This window comes from Siniperca chuatsi, linkage group LG19, assembly GCF_020085105.1.
Source record: "Siniperca chuatsi isolate FFG_IHB_CAS linkage group LG19, ASM2008510v1, whole genome shotgun sequence".
NCBI classification, from domain to species: domain Eukaryota; kingdom Metazoa; phylum Chordata; class Actinopteri; order Centrarchiformes; family Sinipercidae; genus Siniperca; species Siniperca chuatsi.
Genome location: NC_058060.1, coordinates 7,203,954 through 7,226,513, shown reverse-complemented (window position 1 = coordinate 7,226,513; position 22,560 = coordinate 7,203,954). Strand labels below are relative to the sequence as shown.

The 22,560-nt window shown below is 40.5% G+C and overlaps 1 protein-coding gene across 4 annotated transcripts in view; it reads right to left on the bottom strand.

The window, feature by feature from the left end:
- Positions 1 to 22,560, bottom strand: part of odad2 (outer dynein arm docking complex subunit 2) — a 41,427-nt gene that overhangs the window by 5,742 nt on the left and 13,125 nt on the right. For all 4 annotated transcript variants that reach the window (XM_044175972.1, XM_044175973.1, XM_044175974.1 and 1 more), the window contains exons 11-20: positions 15,863 to 16,009; positions 15,275 to 15,484; positions 13,987 to 14,220; positions 13,044 to 13,154; positions 12,719 to 12,873; positions 7,688 to 7,868; positions 7,519 to 7,580; positions 4,961 to 5,075; positions 1,470 to 1,658; positions 1,006 to 1,227 (exon numbers count right to left, since the gene is read on the bottom strand). In XM_044175972.1, the coding sequence (XP_044031907.1) occupies positions 1,006 to 1,227; positions 1,470 to 1,658; positions 4,961 to 5,075; positions 7,519 to 7,580; positions 7,688 to 7,868; positions 12,719 to 12,873; positions 13,044 to 13,154; positions 13,987 to 14,220; positions 15,275 to 15,484; positions 15,863 to 16,009 (1,626 nt within the window). The remainder of the gene's footprint in view (positions 1 to 1,005; positions 1,228 to 1,469; positions 1,659 to 4,960; positions 5,076 to 7,518; positions 7,581 to 7,687; positions 7,869 to 12,718; positions 12,874 to 13,043; positions 13,155 to 13,986; positions 14,221 to 15,274; positions 15,485 to 15,862; positions 16,010 to 22,560) is intronic.

Below are 22,560 nucleotides of genomic sequence, written 5' to 3'. Positions count from 1 at the left end.
TAAAGTACACCATTTAATGAACATGGGAAAAAAATATCTGGCTGCAATGGCATAACCACTTCATAATTTATATCGCAGTTGTTATTTGGGGGGGGATTTAAACTCACTATGGCCACAAAAAGATTTCTCATGTGAAAGACTTTCTATGTGAAACATGATTGAATTAGAGAATAAGATAGCAATGTTTTCCTAAAATGCTGAAATATGGGTACATGATCATCTGTGACAAGACATCAATTACAGCGTAATCTTAACATAAAATCTCCACATCACTGTCAGAGACAAACATAAACAGTCTTTGGAGCTGAGCATGGAAACAGCCCGACAGGCTCAAATATTAGACAAAACAAAGCTTGTTTCTTTTTGGAAGAGCACTACACAACTGCAATGATGAAGAAATCTGGCGGATGTAGCTTTACAGAGTCGGGGAAAAAAGTTGACCATAAAAAAACATTGTTCTCTTTTAGCCTTGAACAGCTCTGACCCCACTCTTTGGACTGAACCATATCGCTGCTGCATTCTACCCTGATGTCCAGGAACAGCCCTTAGCAACAGTTACCCCCAGCTACAGCCCTTTGACTTGTGTTGTAATGGCATCTAGGGTCTACCGGAGAAATGGCACTGCGCACACACTGAGCTGTTTGCTTTTCTGAATTCCCATGACGGCTAGAAAGTGGAGTCATGTTTCCGCCGCCGAATAAAACCCACTTTGTTTCTGCTCCATCTGTCAAAGGCTCTGAAAATAGTCACAGCTTTTCAAAGTTTATTACTCAGTGTTTTTTACACATCGCTAAAACAAGGGTGGTGGGAGGCCAAATCACATTTTCCTCAATGTAATTATGCCAGATTTAGTCTCAAAAGCACCAAATAAACTAGAGAAATAACTACTTTATCTATATCTATTATCTATATATATATATATATATACTATATATACTATACATTATTTCCAAAAAAGCAGGAGTAAGGAGTCAGAAATCCAGCTTCAACAGCACTACAACTGACCTTGACCACTCCTTTCCCATGCATGGTGATGCAATTGTTGGGGTCCTTAGACAGCTGGTAGAGGGCCATAGCTGTGCTCTGGTGGACTGCCTTGTCTTTTGACTTGAGGTAGCGCACCAGGGGGGCCACGGCTCCAGCATCACCGAAGGACGCCCTGTTGCTGCCCCACATGCAGCAGTGGCCAATGGCCTCAGCCAGGTGGCGACGGAGCCTGTCATCAGTCTGTGGAGAGGAGAACAGGATGCTATTGGTCCCCAGACGCCAGTCTTTACAAAGTAGAAAACAACAAGCTCTACTACAGCTCTGCAACAGACTCTTCTCATTAGCTGGATTTCTGCTGTATTGAGTAGGAAAAGGGCAACTAAAATCCATTGTAAAGACAGTTATGTGTATAGTGACAGTAACTGCAGTGTTGTTGAATAGTAAAACCTTGTTGTTTGTCTCCAGCAGTGAGGTGTACTTACTGTGTTAGTCAACTTGGCTAGCAATGGGACAACCCCATGATCAGTAAGGACTGCCAGATTCTCCTTGTCTTTGGCTATCTTGGCGATGGCGGCGCAAATGCTTGCCAGCACCTCGTTGTTTTTTGACTTCAGCAAATTAACAATCAGTTCCAATCCACCGACGAGGGAGCGCACCATTTCCCCTGCATCCTATAGTCAAAGAGTTTGTTATTAGCTGGTGCTCTGTCAAAATGAATAAGGAGGATGATGAAGACAGAGGTAGTGTAATGACTGAGGAAAGAGGAGAGGGAGGCAGGGGCATTTGAGCAAGGCAGACAAAACAAAGGACACTAAATAAGTACAAACAAAGTATTTCCATCAGCCCAGGCAACAATCAAAGTCCCATCAGTGCAAACCAACCAGTAAAAGTATCTTTATCTGTGTAAAACAAAAATAACAAAGCCCTCTTTTACAGCAGAACTGTATTGTGGATCTGGGCAAACAAGCAATAAGTTTGACATCTTTGTCAACCTCTTAGCTTGGAAGTGACATTGAAAACTTTGTTTCAAACTTTGCTGACACACAGTGTAGACTCAAGGCTTCATGGTTTGAGTTCATGGCACCAGCTGGTACCACAGGACAGCCACTTATGGGGCAATGCCTACCAAACCAACTGGCTGGTAGGGAGTGCTGAGAGAACCACAGCGGAAGAGCTGGCAGAGACACTGTCTTCAGTATGGCTTGGCAGATCAGCCGCTGTTTAAAATCACAACTCACCGTATCGCCAGCCACGGAAGAATACATCAAGGTGGCCGAGTCTGTAATGTTCAGTGCTTTGAAAATAGAACAGAAATTTCCCCAAAAGCATACAATTATGGATGCAAATCACAAAGCACGCTTAATTTGAGTCCATTTCAACATCAATCTACATGTCCAGAGCTGATGTATGGCACTGTAGAGTACAGTAATCAGAGAATTTATTATGTGATCTGTAAGGTTGTTTTTATCCCATTACTGCATAAATGAAGGGATTTCATCAAATTCAGCACTGACAAAAAGCAATAGCTGATTTACAGTTTTAGTGTACAGCTACTTTGGGGGAGCTGGATGCACTGTTGTGTTCTCCTCTCTAACAGAGAGCTCACAGCTGAGATCAGGCCAGGGTGCAGTGTATGGGCCCTGTGATGCCGTGCAAGAGGATGAGCCATGTGTGCAGTGCAGGGTAGTGAAGGGGGTGCCGGGGCCAGGAGCTGACCCCCGACACACAGGAAGCCCTTCCTCAGGAATACTGATGACGGTTGGCCGGGAGTCGCTGCGACAGAGGAAGCTCTCTCAAGCCACCAGCTGCGATAGACTAGCCAGAATCTCTTTCATGGCCTGGGCGGGCCCCCAGATCTGAAAACCGCAAACATTATGAGGCTGCACACGGAAAGGCCTTTCTCGCTATCCTTTCTCTCCCCTCCTCTTACCCAGGATGAAATGAAATAGAAAACACATTATCTGCTGTGCGTGATCGCAAGCTGAGGGGAGCAAGCCAAGCTCAGAATGGCAAAAGCGTGCCCTGACCCCTTCTCTGGAGCAATCAGGTTTTTATAACATACATGGCTACTATGTAAAGGAAAAATAAATCAAGCATCTAAATGTGCCTCTGCGTCCAGGCAAATTAATGATACACCTCATTACATGTGACTGGGAGGGTTCTACTTCCTTGATTGGAGAAAAAAGATAATTGAATGATTCACTAGTACTGGCATGGTACTAAGTCAGTTTAAGTTGTGGACCTGTGGGCATAGAGCACAGTGTCTGTCTGTGTCTGTGGAGGGGCAGCAATACTGGAGGGAGCATCCAGCAGATGCATTTATACCACAGCTCTCTCATAAATCCACTATGGAACTGCTAACACAAACCACATGGGGGTTTTATCTAAATAACGACTGCACCAAAGCAGCTGTATCAGGTTCCTCAACTCGATGGGCAAAGAGCACTATTTAGCTCTTGTCATTGCCCCTGTCCCAGAAAAATCACCCAAAAAGCATGTTCATGAATTTCCCTCAAAATTGGCACACTGACGTTCAGACAAACATTGTCAAACTTTGTTAGCGCTCAACAGTGGCTCCGTAGTCCCCCTCTCCCTCCATATGGTTGCCATGCATCATTTTCGCTACACTTCTGGCCCAGAGAAATTCCAGCCAGCGAAAAAAGGATTTCACCCCCAAGACACCTGTCTGGGCCCAATATATCTATAAACTTAACCAGCTTGTCCCACTGACAAGCTGTTTACCTTAATCACAGCGATAATCTAATAGAACAACAATACGTTTGTAGTTGGAACTGATACAAGTGCTCAGTGGATCAAAGACCTGCTGATGTGTAACTGAAATTAAAGTTGACTGACAACACTGCTGTGTAAGACTAGGCTAAAGGCCTGTGACGATGGCATAAAAGAGCTCATAATGTTTTAAAAGAGTTTTCCACCGATTTAGCATTGCACTCCTATAACATTGTCTGACTCACAATGGACAGTTTTTAAAAAAGCATCAAAATCGATGCAGCAGAACCAGAGATTTCATTCCATGTCTTCTTCCTTGTCAAAACCTGGTGCCTACATTACCTACAATGCAACTCAGCCGCCGACAGTTCAGCTGGAGATTCGGGTGTGTTATGCTAGTAGCAGCTAACGTAGCCTCGAGCCTCTAGCCTCAAGCAGAGATGAGGAGCGGGCTACAGAGGTCTGGTAAGCTCACTTCTTTCTAACTCCACACCCCCAGATTTGTTTTAATTTTCAAACTTATAGTCTTCAGCCCCAACCGACGCTGACTCAAGTGACGTCACTTGAGGACACTGATCAGATTTCACACAGCTTGCTCTGGAGACACAAAAAACTTTATACATTATTTTTAACATATGCAGTAGTACTCCCCAAACAAACTTTTATGTGTAAAATTTGTCATGTTTATGGACCTCCAAACCTTTAATTTTATTCTATAAATAGTTATCTCTAAAACTATAAAAGTAGTATTCATGAACATGTTGTGGGTTATTTGTGCAGTGGGTTCACAGAAACTGTCTGGTACCCTATGCTCTATGCATGGATTGTGTGCCTCTGTAACTAGTAGCATGTTGTTGGGGGAAGATTTTCAGCTGGGAAAGAGAGAAGCAATGCCACAGGATATTACTCAGGCTTTCTCCCTGCCTGCTTCCCAATTCACCAGTCCCAGTGTGCCAAGGAGCCTTCTCTGCTTCATATTAGCCCGAGGTTCATGTAAGCCTCCTCTGACACAGCTCTGCCCCTGCTAACCTCCCAGCAGCAGCAGGTTGGAGGGAGAGCTTAGGAGACAAGCATGGTGATATAAGCTGGCTTCTGTTTTGTGAGTGGGATAACCCTTTATTCTGAAACGACACGAACTCTGCAGACCTCTTTGATTTAGAGGCAATCTATGTGCTTTTGGTGTGCTTAACTCACACAGTCACAGGACAGAGGCAGAAGACAAATGTACTTCACTGTACTGTACCTTTGCATTCTTAATGCATGGACAAAGGGCCCATGCAGCACTGGACTGAACATCTGCACTGGGGTTTTTCAATAAGGACCACACCAGGCGGACTCCATCAAGCTGGTCAATGATTCTGTAGGGAGAAAGAGACAGAAGTAGTGTGAGAAGGGAGAGTGGAGAAGAAGGAAAAAAGAGAAAGGAATAAACAATGAAAGAATAAGCAAGACCAAAAAAAGTCTTGTGATTCAATCAGATCTTTCGTTAAGCATAATTTTCCGCTTGAAAGATTTAAGAGTGTAATTTTTTTGATCATGTTTGTTTCTCAGAGCTCTGGCTGTATCAGCCTGGCCTGCAGCAGGCTCAACACAACTACAGCCAAGTAGGATCAAAGCATCGATCGATTTCAGCATTGGCTTTTCATTACAAATTTCTTCAGTCCTGCTCAGTTACTCTCCAGGCCTGAAACCCACACACTGTCTGCTCACTCAAATCACTCTCCATGGAAAAGCTTGGCGATGCTAGGGCCAGAGGTTAACTCGCATACATCTGTGTATAGTGCTTCATACATGGATTTATAAATAGAAACTGAGACAAGCTTACACTTTATGTTGGTGGCTTGTTTTTCAACCTGAGCCAAAAAGACGACCCCTTTCCAAATCAAACAGAGCCAGAGACAGGTCGCTCTATATTTCATAGGGTCTGACTGAAGTTTACTTAGGCATGAGCTGTATTTCATGTCATATACATGACTGTAGTCAAAACTGCAGTCAGGGTCTGGGAACCCAAAGAATTACGCCACAGTGCACCCGTTGTCTGGTATAAATAACATGTAACGTGTTCCCCATGTGTGCTTCCACCAACAAGGCCGACATTGAATGCTGTCATAATTACTTAAACACTCCCTAATCACAGTATCTCCGTGACTGGCAACGAGCGAACACTCATCAGGGACGTCCCCTGCGCCATCTGTCTTCCGTTTGCACATAAATCAGTCTAGAGGGATCATAACATCAGATTCCAGTCTGCAGGGCCTCTTAAATCCGGACCAAAAACAAAAGTGAAGCGTCATATCATCCGCCAAAACAGCTCCGTCTTCTCATGAAGCAGGTATGAAACAGATTAGCAATGAAGTTGCAGCTGACAGTGATGGATTAGAGGAGGAGACCACAAATCCTGGAGGCATTAAACAACGTGTGTTCACTCTTGTAGCTACACAGGATTCACTGGAGGAAGTGCTATGTCATTAACCACACACTGCCTACTGGTCGAGAATGAAAACAAACATGTGAGTATTTCATGGAAAACTTGAAAGTGATCAGTGTTTGTTTTGGGCTTTCAGTAGTTATGGATGACCTGCATCAGAATGATGATGAGAGAATGATTGCACTGATCAGCAGAAGGTGGTATTTGAGAAAAAGTGTCCGTTGGTGAAATTAAGTCATGTTAACTGACAGGAATGTTGTAGCTAACTGTGTGGTATCAGGCATACATCATCATCATATTTGTTAGCTAGCTAAACACCGTCTAATCACGGGGAATCTGAAAAACAGCTTCAGCAGTGTTGGGTTGGAGCAGGAAACAATCAAATATGAGTTATGTTAATTGCTCAACAAACTACTGTACACATACATGTGTCAAAATAAGCCATCACCACAAAACATACAAAAAGTGGCCGTTGAAATAAGAACTTTCTGTTTACAGCTAAGTGTGAAGGCTGAAAAATTACAAAGTCTGGCCTAAATATACATACCGTGAGAAAACATGGAGAACATGATGAACCAAAGTAAAACACTTTGTGTGAAGTTCACCACAGTTAGTGGCTTTATTTTGACATGCTTCACTTTTTATTGAACCCCTTGGTTTTTCCTCCAAACAAATGTTATAGGCTCATATGATAGCATTAACAGCTAACTAACAATGTAAACTCAGTCATTAAGTTGTATTTGTGTCCAGTGCTAATTAAGACGGGTCTTATAGTCCATAACAGCCTTGTAAAAGCAATGAGGCACAGATGGAAGCTCTACAATATTCTGCAATATTGAGGGTGAGGTTAAATGAACACAAAACAAAGACTGCTCTGGACTGTGGTTCATTGTGTTTTCCCAGCCATGTAGTCTTGGACAGGGTAGGGCTTTAGGTATGTTCGTCTGACCAGCTCAAGTCCTGACAGTGACCACAAAGCTATAGTAAAGCACTGGGAATTAAACCACAACCATATTTAACACAGCAGGTACAATAAACAAAGCTTTTAAAATATGTCATTAAGCTGGGGATGAAAGAGAAAAGTACCTGCATAATTACAAATTGGAAGAACATAGATTTCTTTAAGCATCAGCCCATGACAAGTTAATGATACATGTGTTTGGATCCTGGAATTGGTGTCATTCCCCTGTCAAAACATATGACATCAATACACGGCCAAGAATATGTGTTTGGAGCTAATTCAGTAATGACAGTGAGTAAACCACTAATCACATTTTAAGAGACACCTCCCATGGGGCTGTGTGCCTTGTGTAGACTGTACTCTAAATGTCAAAGACCATGTTAGCAGGTTGGATGCCCTGGAAGAGACTTACGCCATGTTATCCATATCTGTGGCACAGGCTCCCACTGCCTTGGTTACATTCACAAGCAGCGCCTGGTTAAATCATAGAAATAAAAAGTACATGCATGATTCAATATAGGATGTTAGCATGTTTTAAAGATGAGATGACCCTTTATGCAGCAAGAGAAAATTCAACATGCCTGGTTTGTTCCAGTGAGCAGGTTAACTAGTGACTTGATGCCTCCACACTTGCGGATGGTGGCCTTGTTAGCAGGTATCTGGGCAAATTCTCCCAGGGCTCCCACTACATTTACCAGCACTTCTTCAGGCTGATCAGTCAGCAGGCCAACCAGGGTCTCCAGGGCTTTGTACTCCTGAAACCTTTCAAGGGTGGAGAAGAGAGAGGAAGAGGAAGATTGTTTTCTTATATTTATTACAGCAACTGAACAACAAACAAGATGAAGAGTCTGCAGCCACGCTAGCGGCTCTGAGAGGCTGTGCTTATGCACAGCAGTGCTTTGAGCTAAATGCTAACGTCAGCATGCTCACAATGACAATGCTAACATGCTGATGTTAAGCAGGTATAATGGTTACCATGTTCACTAACTTAGTCGCCAACTTAGTTTAGCAGGTTAGCGTACTAACATTTGCAATGTCTGCAGCTCAGGTTCAGACTGAATCCACTCAAGTGGACGACTGGTGTTGGTGCTTGAGTGTGCTGTCAGCCAACAAGGCTAAGAGTCTACAGCCATGCTAGCAGCTCAGAGAGGCTGTACTTAGGCATAGTGGTACTTTGAGCTAAATGCTAACACATCTTACCTTAACATGTTAGCATGCTAACACTTGCTAAGCAACACTAAACACAAAGTACAGCTTAGGATGATGGGAATGTCATTTTAATGCAGGCGTTGGTCATAAACCGAAGTATCGGACAAATGAAAAATTTGACCTGATGACGGCGCTGGAGAAAAAGTAATGGGTTATTACAAATCATCCTGAGGGGGACATTAATATCTGTACCAAATTATATGGCAATTCAACCAATAGTTGTGGAGATATTTCACTCAGACGACAAATGTCAACCTCATGGTGGCGCTATATGAAATGTCAGGGGATCACCAAATTTTGAGGACCACGAATGTCTGTGAAAACCTTTATGGCAATGCATCCAATAGTTGTTGAGATATTTTAGTCTGTACCAAAGTGGTGGACCAACCGACTGACAGACAGACCAACATACCGACAATATTGCCTTCACTAGAGCCATACCACTTGCATGGCTAAAAGTCCTATTAGTTGTTTAAGTGCCCTCAGCCACATGGGCATAGATCTCTTACTGTAACCCAGCAGTACAGGCAATTTTCCCACGGCTGCTTACAGTTGTCCCTTGTACGTACTTTGCATAACCAAAGCTTTGCTGCGGCTTGGAAACTCTCCCTCCCTCTTTTGCTGTGATTTTGCCTTGTTTGCCAATGCTATAGAGTGGTAAACTATAGTAAACATTTAAAAGGGATATAATGCGGTTGCAAAAAACCTCAACAAACCTCTGATGTACAGTTAAGTTCTACGACTGTTTTTATTCACAGTTACGGTTGCTGGCATCATGGTCCGTAAGCTATTGTAGATGGCCAAGGTCATTTGGTTTTGGTTAGGGTCCACCGACACACAGCCTATTCTTGCAAGTGAAAACACTGCTAATGAACAGAGGAGCTGCCAAAGTTAACTTCAGTGAAATTCACCATAACGAAAAACAATGGTTTTCCTATGCCATCACTGAAGTGTCATCTGCAGTTGACTACAATAGAATTATCTTGTAATCATAGACATAACTTTTGATAAATGAACGGTAAGTCATGCCTATTTTTGTTAAGCCAATCTCAGCTGAAGTAATTACGTGATGGCAAGAGTAACATTACACAAGGCTGCCTGAAGCGGCTTCTACTGCAAACACTAGGCTACACGCAACGGGAAACTTATTAAAGCCTGTCAGAAGACACAGGAACCACAGTGAGGCTTCTGTGCAGCAGATTTTTATGATTGATTGCCTGCCTTTTCCTTTTCTCATTTTAGGGAAGGCCCAAGTGAAAGTAAGCCATTTCAGGGACCCACAGACGCTTAGCAATGACCATGAAGAGAGAGCTAGTCGCTTGTTCAGTCTGAAATTTAACAGACAGATTGATCTAATTCATTTGAAAGGAAACAGCAGAGGAGTGAACAACTTAGGTGAGCACAGACCTTTTGTGAGGTAAGGAGAAGTATCATTTGGAGGTGCAATTATTGTGTGCTCATCATAGGGCTGGAATAGAGGTAAGATGGAGGGGTAGTCAGTAATTGGAAGCGAACCCCACAATCTTGACCCCAAACATTACTGCACTGGCAAATACAGTCTGAGACTTGGCAGTCATGACTTTCCATTGCAAAGTTATTCCCTCACTCTTTTGTTAAGGCTTTTTACAGCATTTTTGTGTGTCCATAACACCTTGATATACAGGTTCAAGGGGCCACATATCGATGCATCCATAAATCTGCACAAAATATTATTTCAGTGTTTCCAAGCATTTTCCTAGTACATACAGTATAAGCTTGGCCCAGGTATAACCCTCTCTGTAATATTGGAAGTCCTACGAAAAGCATAAGCTTATGTGATATTTAAACAAACACACTTACATTTTGAATGTAATTATATTTTGGGGCATCAATCATCTCTCATTTTGATGCATCATTAATCAGGAAAATGGCTAACACATGCTGCTGCTTGTCTTGAGTGGAGGTCCCCCGACCAGATCACGCAAATCATCAGACACATAAAAGAAAAAATCATGTTTGCAATGTCCACAAGGTCTGCTTCACTTTACCATGCACTTAATGAAAAAAAAAAGAGAAAAAATCTTCTCTCTGCCTCCCATTATTGCTGTAGCAAAATATATTCCAAAATGATTTTCATTTCAGTACACCACTGAGCCTGTGATTGATTCTGAAATGAGCGCATGCCCCTAAAACCCTGTTACCATTAGCAGCCTTTCCTTTTTGACAGTAATGGCTCGGTCACTTCATTCCAAGCTTTTGCCTGACCTAGACATTTTAAGTGATTCAAATAAGCCTGAGAGAGTATGAAAAAACAGATCCACTTACACATTCAAGTCTGCATTAAAAACATTTGCTGTGCATCATGCTGTTTTCCTCCTGAAGAGGTGGCCAAATTTCACATTCATTCACACCCAACTGCCCACGTCGTCCAAAAAACAAAATAAAACATAACACACACAGGAAATAAACCACGAAATGAGAACTCTATTAATATTATGGCCCTTTGGTAATCTCACTAAGATACCTTTGTGACATGTTAAATTTAGAGTGAGGGCAACCAAAGTGTTTTTTAGTGTTTGTAAATGAAGTGTCACTAAATGTGGTTTACATGTGATTAATTGCATCATTATAATTATTTCTATTATTGTTATTATCAGTAGTAATACAAGTATTTTACATAGCAACAGTGTGACAAGTCATTACATATGGCAGAGAGCCTGTACTGGCTAAGTGTATTAAGCTGCCACATTACTCATGGCCAGTGCAGTTAACTTGTTTTATCATCACGCTAAGCTGTAGTCAAAAGGGTTCCCAATCTGTGCCAATTTTGTTGTTTTTTTAAGAAAATTATTAAGAAGACAGTTTACGAGCTTAATTTTGTACCATGAAACAGAACTGTCTGTCTATAGAGAAATAGCCATGCCACTATCTTTAATCATTTAATCATAACGATCATTTGAAAACACTTAAATAAATTCAACTCCCCCAAATTATTTTCTGTCATGACGTGGTTTAAATAGACAGTGATCTGTCCATCTTGCTTCAAAAGAATGTTATTGTCATGCTTCTGCTCCTGTAAAGGAATCCCCACTTAACTCGATGTGGCAGCAGACACTCAGTTCCAGTTGGGAGGACTTAACTTAGACTTTAAATGTAGGATATCATTCTGTCAGTTATGATGTATGAAGTGAAGAAAGATCCTTGTGAGAGCTACTGCTCCTTTTTCGTGTTATTTTTAGAAATCCACTGCAATTTGAACTATACAGCATTTCGGAGTCAGAAGAAAAGCCTTAAACTTCAAAAAAACTCTTAATCGTAAAAATGATTAAAAGACAATGTCTTATCAGTTTCTTTGCTACACTGTAGAGAATATGCTTAGAATTGATTAATATGTTACCAAGGTATTAAATTACAGCAGCATGTGGGTTATATTTTATGTCTCCAGCCTAACGCTGAATAAGAAAATAAATACAGCTAAATCATTCTTTCAAGGGAACACTAGTGGAAATGTATGGGGCTGCCAGGGCACGGTCTTCGGGCATTATTTGTTTTAGAGGGAAAATTACTGACTTAAAATTCATCTGACACTAAAGTACAAGTCAAAAACCAATCCAGAAATGTCACTGCTGAAGGATCCAGGCTAAATGACACTTAAATAAACCTCTGCCTTACATGACAAATGATTAAAGGCTCTGTCAGCCTGCGTCTTCTGACATTAGAAAATCACCATCTCAAGGCTGATTCTTTCAGTATGCCTACGTTTGGTTCAATACTAACATGCCTTGACTAACACATCACTGAAGTCTATAAAATCAGCACATTGACTTGAGCCTTTGTTAACAGTGGAAAAGATTGAATTCTAGAGGCAAACACTCACATAAAAGATCAGAGCTAATAGAATCTGTGCAAAAACTTTACATTTTACGCAAATAATCACTTCAACCAGACACAATGGTAAAGGAAAGAGAGATATGACAACAGCATGTGAGTGGAAAAAGTGACCCAGCTAGTCATGAACAAATGAGAGGCCCCCATAAAAGTAACATATGTGATGATGGCATGACGACCAGAATGCACGCAAGTCAGTTGAACCCCTCATTGGTGTTCTGTATTCACATACTGTAAGACTGCTGTTAACCACATCACCTTAGCAAACATATTTTCCAAAAGTTATAGACACATGTGAGTGAACCCCCTTTTACACTGAGACTCATTAGATTGCTGTTCCTATGTACAATGAGTGATTTATCAAGTTATACTAATCTGTTACCACTCATTACAAACATAGGCATACGTCCCAAAAGATATGGCTACAATGCGTTTCTGTATCTCTGGTATGTTAAAGTTTGTGTGTGTGCGTGTGTGTGTGTGAATCCATGTGTGTTAATGAGAGGTAATAAAGTGAGACCCTGAGTCCGGCATACTTAGTCACATTCTCCATACTGATGGAACACTTCCAGATGGCTCCGGTGGCAGCGGCCAGGAGCTGCTTGTTGTCCGCCTTGCTCAGCAGTGAAACCAGCGGCTGCAGACCTTTGTACTTTCGCACCATGTCACGAGTTTGTTTGTCCTCTGCACACTGCAAAGCAAAAGAGAGAATCAAGATCTACATTAATTCCTCTAAAAGCTGGGTCTAATTAAGAGAAAAGAAAAAGAAAAACTATTTTACTCTGTCCTTTTTCCCCCAATTCTGTTAATGTTTTAATAGACTATGCATATGACAAGGGCAGAAGTGTGGAAAATGGGTACCTTGAAGATTGCACTGGCACAATGCATCTGTAGCTCATCATTATCACTACTTAGGTTTTTGACCAAATCCTTGATCATGCCCTCAGTCTGAATGGCAATCCTGTAGCTTTCCTGTAGTGACACAACAATTAACAGACCACATGAACAACATGAACTAATCTATAACTATTTCACATATGTACTGCTAGTATCTTTTATTTTTTCAATATTTTTCTCATATATTTCATGGTAAATATCATACTTTTATATTTACTTTCTACCCTTAAATATTTCATAATTTTGTATATTTTTGTTAAACATATCTTTACATCTCTTTTATTGTTTACGTGCCATTGTTGTTATTCTGCACATATTTTTCACTTTTCAATCCCATTATGAATTTTCTTATTGTCAACAAATCCCATGCTAGTCCATCTGTCAAGACTTTGTGACTGTTTGTGGTACCCAGCCCCAAGACAATTTGCCCCTTGTTTGTAAAGACGCAAACCTTTACAAACAGGTCATTTCCAGCAGCAGGAAAGTGTATGTGAGATTAAGTCAAAATAAATTACAGTGTGTGTGTTCATGGTAATGAAGGAACATGTCACCCAGTGCAACAGTGTGGCTCATTGATGTGTTTTGAATAGTTTTTAGACAACAATGGAGCTCTATAGCAAAGAGGAATAAGATATACCAGGCTTTGGATAAACACATAGTACTTGTTAGTACAGTAGGATCAATTCATTGTTGGTTTGGGTCTTTAATTGGATTAGTTGACAATAAAAATAGTGGAATATCACCAGCCTTAGCCTTCAATAAAATTAAAATAAAATCATTCTACATTATTTACAGTATATATTTCTATTGTATTTTTAATGTCAGACTTGTAGGTTTTATTTCACAGATCATGGCTTGACAACTTGTGCCACATTAAGTACAATATACAGTATGTGGCCCCCCTCACCTCTGAGGCACACTCCTGCAGGGTGCCCACCACAGGAATAAGCATGTTCTCGTGTGGAGACTTGAGCAGGCGTCCCAGCAGAGGGATACCCCCTGCCTTACGGATGGCCTCCTTGTTCTTGGTACTCTTGCTGCAGCTCCATAGTGCCAGAGCCCCACAGCGAGCCACCTCTACATCCTTCTCCTGGTTTGCAGTCAGGTTGGCTAAATTAGGGACACAGTCCAACAGCTTTACCTGAGCAGAGAGACAAGAGACCCAGACTTACATGTGGATAAACATAAACATGAAAATGTGTGCAAACAAGCAGGCAGAGTGTTTAAGCAGAAAACGTCCATACACACATTTACACAAACTCAATGAACTTGACATAAATTCAAGGACTCTGAAAAGTTTGCTTGCAGGATTGGAGTGATAATGGATGGTTCCAGATGGGAATAGCAAGTTGTTGGCTATGATTAAGGGTGTAATTAAAATTCTATTACCACTGGGTCTGCAAGGATGAAAAAGCCAGAGATGCTAGGAGTGGAAAACTGTCAGGATAGATGTTGATGTTAGGCCTGAAAAGCCTAGTGTGACGGTTTATGGCCATCATTCAGTGTTCTAATCCATAGTTCCTGGCCAGTGAGACAGAGCAGGCAAAGCTATTACACACAGCATAGTTCAAAGGTGGTCTTGTAGCATAGCGTGAAATTAATCTGCCTCTGTGAGTGACTTGCACATGAGAACATCCGATTTGGGGCTGAGGAAAATATACAAGGCATGGAGGCTTTAATCACAGGTTGCTCTGTCAACAAACATGAATGCAGGTCAGAGGATGTAGGGGACATTCTATCTTTTTTACCCCAGCACCCACTCTGCTGTTTTCAAAGACTGGGAGAAAAAGGATGGATGGGCCACTATCTAGCAATTGCATACAGTGTGAAAAGGACATGAAAGGGTGATTGATTTCAAATCATCAAAATGTAGTTCAGCTAAGTGTGGATATGTGTTTTACACTCTAAACAGAATAGTAATGGTAATATGTGGATCACATCGGAATAAGGCACCATCCTGTTTTTCCAAAGGTCCCAAGCTGTCTGTGGTTTAGTACAAAAAAGTTTGTACTAAATCACAAACTAGTTGACACATACATAAACAGACAAGCGTTTTAATGGAAAATCTGCCACTGTAGGACAACATATTTTCATTTACGCCAATACAGAAAGATCAGATTCTGGTCTGCAGATTTTTCATCCAGTTTTTTATGTTACACTAACCTGAATTTACATTTTTCTGTGCTTATACTCACCAGTTTTTTGATACCCCCATATTGCCTGACGGTTCTCCTTGCTCTGTGGAACCTGGCCACGTTGGCAACGGTCTCAGCAGCTAAGGACTTGAGGTCCTTGACTGGAGAGTCCAGAATCTTCACGATGCTCTGCAGGCCTCCCATGTCAACTATGGCTCGACGGATTTGCACGTTGTGACTTATCTTTCTCAGGATTTTCAGAGATCCAATCTAAAAACACACACACAATAAACTTTCACACTCAGTAAGATATTTTAAAAATAATAGGTTTGTTTTATGGAAACCGTTGTGTCTATGCCAACATGAAGCCTCCATCTGTACTAAGAGTACATACAGAGATATCTAGTAGCCAAACATCACCCACATTTCTACTAAAAATAGACAGGGCAAAAAGCCGTAATAAAATCGGGTTAAAAAGAACCCACATGTCATTAGGCACACTGGAGAATAATTGCTACCCTGTGTCTTTAAAGGCACGCTCTCTACCCAGCACTAGTGTTTCTGTAACTAAAACACAGGCTGGCACACACGGCTGGCTCTGTTTATGCCTGCAGGCCATCCAGGTCCAGCTTTGGCACAGCTACTCACTTTGCATTTGACTTCATCTGTATCCAGCAAGTTAATGAGGACTTCAAGGCCACCTACATCCCGGATGGCCAGTTGGCACGTCTCCTGCATCAAATTAAAGTCCATCATGGCGCACAAAGTGAGCACAGTGGCCGTCTGGTCACCTCCCTGAAATAATAATGTCAAACATGAATGAATGAAAAAGGGAGACAAAAAGGAAGAGAGGAGGAGAAAATTAAACATTAAGCAGACATTTGGAAAAGGGAGGAGGATACACACTTCCCCCCATTTCCCCACCCTTTCTCTCCTTCTGTTATTTCCCCCCATAATACCACTCCTGCTGGGGTTGTTTTGTCTGTACCACAACATGGTAAGTGTTTAGCTTGTGGTGGTAAACACTGATGGAAAGAAATTATTTGCTAACAGAGCACTGAGATCTGACAGCAGCGCCAAGCCCAGAAACCATTAGATTTTGCCCCTAAGATGAAAAAGAACACTTTTAGCACTGAAACCCTGAAACTAATGATGAGTTAGCATTTCAAAAGCAGAATATGTTTTGACAGTTGCTATATAAACACATATCATTTTAGACCTGCACCCCAGTGATTAGCAACTTAGTAACTACAACACTACTAAGTGCTTTCAGGGGGGGTATCTGTTCTTTGATTTAAATTCAAGCCCCTCTACACACTTGGGGCAGAAAACTGATTAGCTTTTATTGCCACTTAACTACAACGTGTTCACTAAAAAAATAAATAATATAGAGATTTAAAATTGGCCATGTGTGGTCAAATCCTGACATGTGCGGCAGTGGCAGAAGCTGACTCTATTTTACTGTTTTCTCCTAAAGTTAGTGTCCAAATACTTGTTGTCTTTTTCAGATTCTCCACACACTGCATAAATCCACATAATGTCCTAGCTGTGGATGGATGTTGACAGCATTATGGCACTTAAAATACCAGTCTTAAGGTTAGTACTTTGACATGGTAAAATACCGTCCAGGATGGCAGCAATGGTGTTTTTTATATTATCATATTTTGTCTGTATCATATGCAATTGGATAACAAACTTTGTTGACATGCAGTGGTTTTGATCATGAGAAGGGGAAAAAATCAGTAGTCAGATAAAACAGAAGCTCATGGCACGAAAATGCAATACTTAGCTGCTGTAATACTAGACCTGCTACATGGCTTTGATATGTGACACTGAAACATCCAGTCCAATCCTGGCAACTGAACAATCAAATATTATTCCTTTTTTTGCAGTGGTTTAAATGTACCACAGATAGAATTATCATCTAGTGGATTCAAGGCCGCCTCTACCGTTCCAAGCTTCATAAGCCTTTATTAGTTGCACACTTCCCAAACAATCTGAGACCATCCTAAAAAGATTATTTCATGTATGTAATTCATGAATGTAACATGTCCTGCTATCACCTACCCATATAAGTAGAAAAATTACTATATAGAAGGCTGGGGCAGTAATCTTTTTCATGCAGCTGTTGGAGGGGCCGGCTCATCAGTGTAGGCCTATACCACAGTCTCAAGTGGTGTTTGATCATATCTCCCTCACAAAGCAGTGCTCTGACACAGCAGGATAACGGCCACATGTGTTCTCCATATCATGATGCTAGCCTAAATGTGAACCATTTGCCCATTAACAGCAGTGGATCTACTGCTTCCTTTGTCTCCTCCATTCTCACTCTTCAAAGGATTCAGCAGGCAAGGTTCGTACCTTATAAAAACAACAAAAAAAGCTATGTTTAGGAGTGATAGCTGGGAGAACAGAAAACAGATCATGTGCTTTCATTTTTGTTAGCTTTGGTCTTGAAGTATTGTCGACATTCTTTAAAACATTGACAACATCTGACAATCTTTTACGGTGAAAGATCTTTGACTCTCTGAGCATGATAGGGGCAGATGCTCAAAGTGGAACCAATTCAACCACTATTCGACCTCTGAACAACAAAATTCAAAGAGTACTTTAATATCTGTGCACTGTCTTGATGGGGATATATTAACTTTGCATAGATACTGTATGCCATGACCAACTGGCTTGGCATTTCAATAATCAATATGTAATACCAATACTAAGTTAATTTTCTTTTAATAAATGATGTATTAGGAAACATAACCTGTGATGTAACTTCATTCATTTCATTTAGTCCTTTAAAAACCAAATGAAAACTTTACGGGTCTGCTTCAGAAACCCAAGTGAGCTTCCACCAGTCAAGACATTTGCTAACAACAGCAGTGCTGAATGTCTTGGAAAACTTCACCCAACGGAAAACAAGACTAAGAGTCTACAGTCATGCTAGCAGCTCTGTGCTCTGTGCTCCGTGCATTGAGCTAAATGCTATCATCAGCGTGACAGCGTGACAGCGTAACATGCTCACAGTGACAACATGCTGGTGTTTAGCAGGTAATATTTACTAGATTCGCCATCTTCCTTTAGCCTGTTAGCATGCTAACATTTGCTAATTAGCACTAAACACAAAGTACAGCTGAGGCTGATGGGAATGTCATTAGTTTTGTAGGGACTTTTGAAAACACAAAACAAAGTATAAGGCAAATTGACATTGACCTGTTGATGAAGATGGATGAAAAGTCAGGGAATCACCAAAGTCAGTAGGATTCATCCTCTGGAAACCATGAATGACTGTACAAATTTTTGTGCCAATCCATCTACATGTCAAGCTATTTCACTGACAAAGTGAAAACATTGACCTGTTAGTGGTGCTAGAGGAAAAGTCAGAAAATCATTTGAATTTATTCCCTAGGCACCTTGAATATCTTTTGCAAATTTGGCAGCAATCCAACCAATAGTTGTCAAGATATTTCACTCTGAACCCCAAGTGTTAACCTCCTAGTGGTGCAAGAGGAAAAGTTAGGGGATCACCAAAGTCAGCCAGATTCCTGCTCTGGGGACCATGAATGTCTGTACAAAATGTCATGGCAATCTATCCAGTAGTTTTTGCGTTATGTAAGTCTGGACCAAGGTCAGAGACATTGCCATCCATAGAGCCACGGTGTGTATAAAAAAATACATATAAATCATAATGCAAAACATAAAGGTAAAAAGAAGTTAAAAAAGAAGTAAAATTTGTAAAACATTAGTGAATATCTAAATAGCAATACTAAGCAACTACAGTCACCTCTACAATAACACATCCCATTAAGAGAATTTACAGGATTACCACTCTGGAATTTGCAGCATGCTATTTAGGTAGATACTCATTAATCAGCAGTTTAATGGAAGCTCATCTAGTAATGATTAAAGACAGTTGTATAAATACTTTATCCCTTTGTCTGATGGAATTACATAATCAAAAATGGATTTAAAAGAGATTAAGCTGTATGAGGGATCAAATTCCATTCATGAGGTGAACTCGATATCAGCCACTTAAAGATGCTTTACACATTTTCTCTCTTCCTTTACTGCAGGTGTCTTGGCCTGAGCTACTAAATAGCTGATGCCTTCACACTACTGAATGGAGGTCTTATTCTAGTCTGGTTACTCTGGAGCAGCAGACTGGATTCTGCAGACACAGACTGCCCTGCCTGAGCCACTCTACTCCTATAAATCACAGCACTAAGCATGTGGTAGAAGGGATGGGGTTAATATGGCTGTCAATGATACCCTGTTGACCTCAGGCTCTTTTCTTAATACTGTTTTGTTGTGCATGTTTGTGCATGACTATGCAGATTGAGTAGTGCTCAGAGTAGAGCTTAGTGTAAGAGAGAAGTAGCGGGTCTTGGCATAGGATTGAGCCATTGAGAATGCATGAGGTTTCATACTTCTCTGCAGTCTGCAGCAGACTTAGAGGGAAGGCTACTAATGACAAGAACAAACCCAATCTCCTGCTCTGTTATGGGAAAGGTACTGGAGGGACAGAATGAATGATTACTGGCTGATTCTTGCTTCATATTTGATATAGGATCTCCTATAACATAAAACTTGATCACTTAATAGGCCTTGCTGTCATAAAATGAGTGCAGTGCAAGCTGAGCAAACGTCTAGTCAGGTCTTTGAATTGAAAAGTTGCTTAATTCATGAGAATGAAATGATGCAATTATTCTTGAGTAAATTCTACAGATTAGACATGTTGTAAATGCATTACAGGCACTAAAAATTTAATGTTTTAATTGAGTGCTGTAGTTATTAAAAAAGCAAAAATGCTTAACTACTTAAAACATAATTAGCTACAAATTCACTTCTGTTGAGAAAATGAGCTGATACTGGCTCCTGTACACTGGAGACAGGATTAGTTTTAGTGTAGCAATTAGTAGAATGGTTCTCATGAGAGAAGTAGTAGGCCAGTAGTACTGTGACTGCCCAGCAGAGGGGGAGCAACCTTAATGAGGGCTGAAAACAATACCATGTGTGTCAAGGACCCAGTTCAGCTTGTTAATCTACAGTGCGTTTACACTTAAACTAAATTTATAGTAATAGATTAGATAGTAACTATTTTAAAGCTATGGAGAAAGGTTGCACTGACAGTGACACTTTTTAAAAGCTGTCTGGTGAATTATCCTTTCATTGTGACTCTTCAGAAAAGATGAGAAAAAGCCATCTGCTCAGTAAAAAAAGAAATTATGAATATTATGAAAAGTAAATTATGAAAATGTTTACAACACACAATATTGAAATTGTTTATATGTTAACTAGTAACAGATTGTATATTAGACATAATATTTATATTTGTGAAAATATGAAAATTGTTTTATGTTTAGAAAGCCACAGGCCAACCTAACTGATAGCAGCTGGTGAATTTTGTCTGTATTTAAACAGAGACAAAATATTTTATGGCTTAGTTGCTAAACTTACCATGTGAAGTTATTCAGTCCTGACTAGTAAAACAACCCATTAGTCTTTTTTAGCAAAGTTGTTACTTAGCGTGTCTTGTTTCCAGTCTGGTTTCCATAATTTACTGAAGGCCTATATGCTGTACATATAACTATATATTTACAGAACACAGCCTGTAAATATGTATGCTTAAATATTAAGTATGATAAAATGTTTGCTTATACTGTGGTACTGATGCATTACAGACTGGAATAAGGAAGGTAAATTATGTTAAAACTCGTTTTCCATGACAGTGTTCTACAGACATCTCCATACACATACTGTATAAACCCATGCTTGCTAGACACACACTTAAATCTGCATTCTGGATTTCGTGAGAGACCATGTAACCGTTTTACAGGCACAGATCTCCAGTCATACAAATATAAAAACAAACACATTGGAACCCCAGGCAAATGTTCCTACATAAATATCATTAAAACACAAAACAGAACATCCATGTGTCGCTTTATAAAAGTGTTAAACTTCCTAGAGTACAAACGGCTGTCTATAGTGCAAGGGAAAGGGGGGGGGGGGAGATCTCCTCCTAAAATAAAACAGATATTTAACTTGGCTCATGGTAAGTTTCAGCGTCTGATGGTAATGATATTATAAAATGACTACTGGACAAACCCCATAAATAACTGTGCTGTGTGGTTTCCAGACAGATAGAAAGCTGGGACATGTTGGTTACTGCAGTGCTGCATCTTGTTGAAGCAGGAACACACACACAACCCTAAAGCTCATGCCACAATACCACTGAAAAGTATAAAATATACAGACCAGTGAGGTTTTTTTATCTGAATTTGCCTCTTTCATATCATTTACATCTTCTTTTTTCCTTTCTGGAAAGGAATAGCAGCCTGCTTTTAGAGTGGGAATTTCCTTCTATTATATTCTATTTTGCTAAGCTAAAAATATCTACCTACAGCTGAACTTTACAGCAGTGTTTTCTATAAAAGGTTTACTCGGTTGCACAGTAAACGATCTTATTTAGCACCAAGCCACAGAACACAAATCTGTTGCTAATATCAAGAAATCCCAAACTGTTAAAATATGTAATAACATTAACTCATTTAATTTTCTTTAAGTTGAATCAGTTTTTAATGTATTTTACTGTTAAATAGAAGGGGACAGGTTTGCAATGCGCAACAAAGCAGATTCCTGTTAATATAAAGTAAACAATCTGTTTTAATATAATCTGTCTGAATGATACTGTCCAGATAAATAGATAATAGGGACCACTGAGTGAGGTAGAGTAATCTCTGAAGTCAAGTGGTCGGAGGTATTCCCAGCCAGTCTGGGTCATTGGCTTTTCTATCCTCTTTTCTTTTCCTTCCATGTTTTGACACATTAATATTCACCATATGCCCTGTCAGACCTATCACAGGCGCGCTTCATTTTTATGCTTCTGCGGTGTGGGCAAACAGTGCGTACAGCTGCTGCCGTCAGACAGCTCTTTCCCTTGTGTCTTGGCTCACATGTGCGACCAAACAGGCCTGTGTCAGAAACCAAGAATCCACGAGCCGAGCCAGCCACTTCAATAAGCATCTTCCAACAAAGCGCCGCTTTAAATGGGACCAATCCATACTTTACTTCATCTGACATCCTCTTTTTTACTGAGTGGCACCTTGATATGACTGAGGCAAAACAGACAGGTGGGATTATGTGATTGGAAAATTACCTTTTGTGATACCAGCTAAGTTCTCCTGAACCTCCATGACTATTATTTTCCATGCATTGCAATTCTGAAGAGATTTTTGAAATTTGAATACTGACTCAGGAGAACAGCATCAAAATTCTTGTGTAGATGACAGGAAAAGAGCATGACTTTATTGTTTCTTGTCAGTTGTGGCCTGCCTTCACCTTCAGTA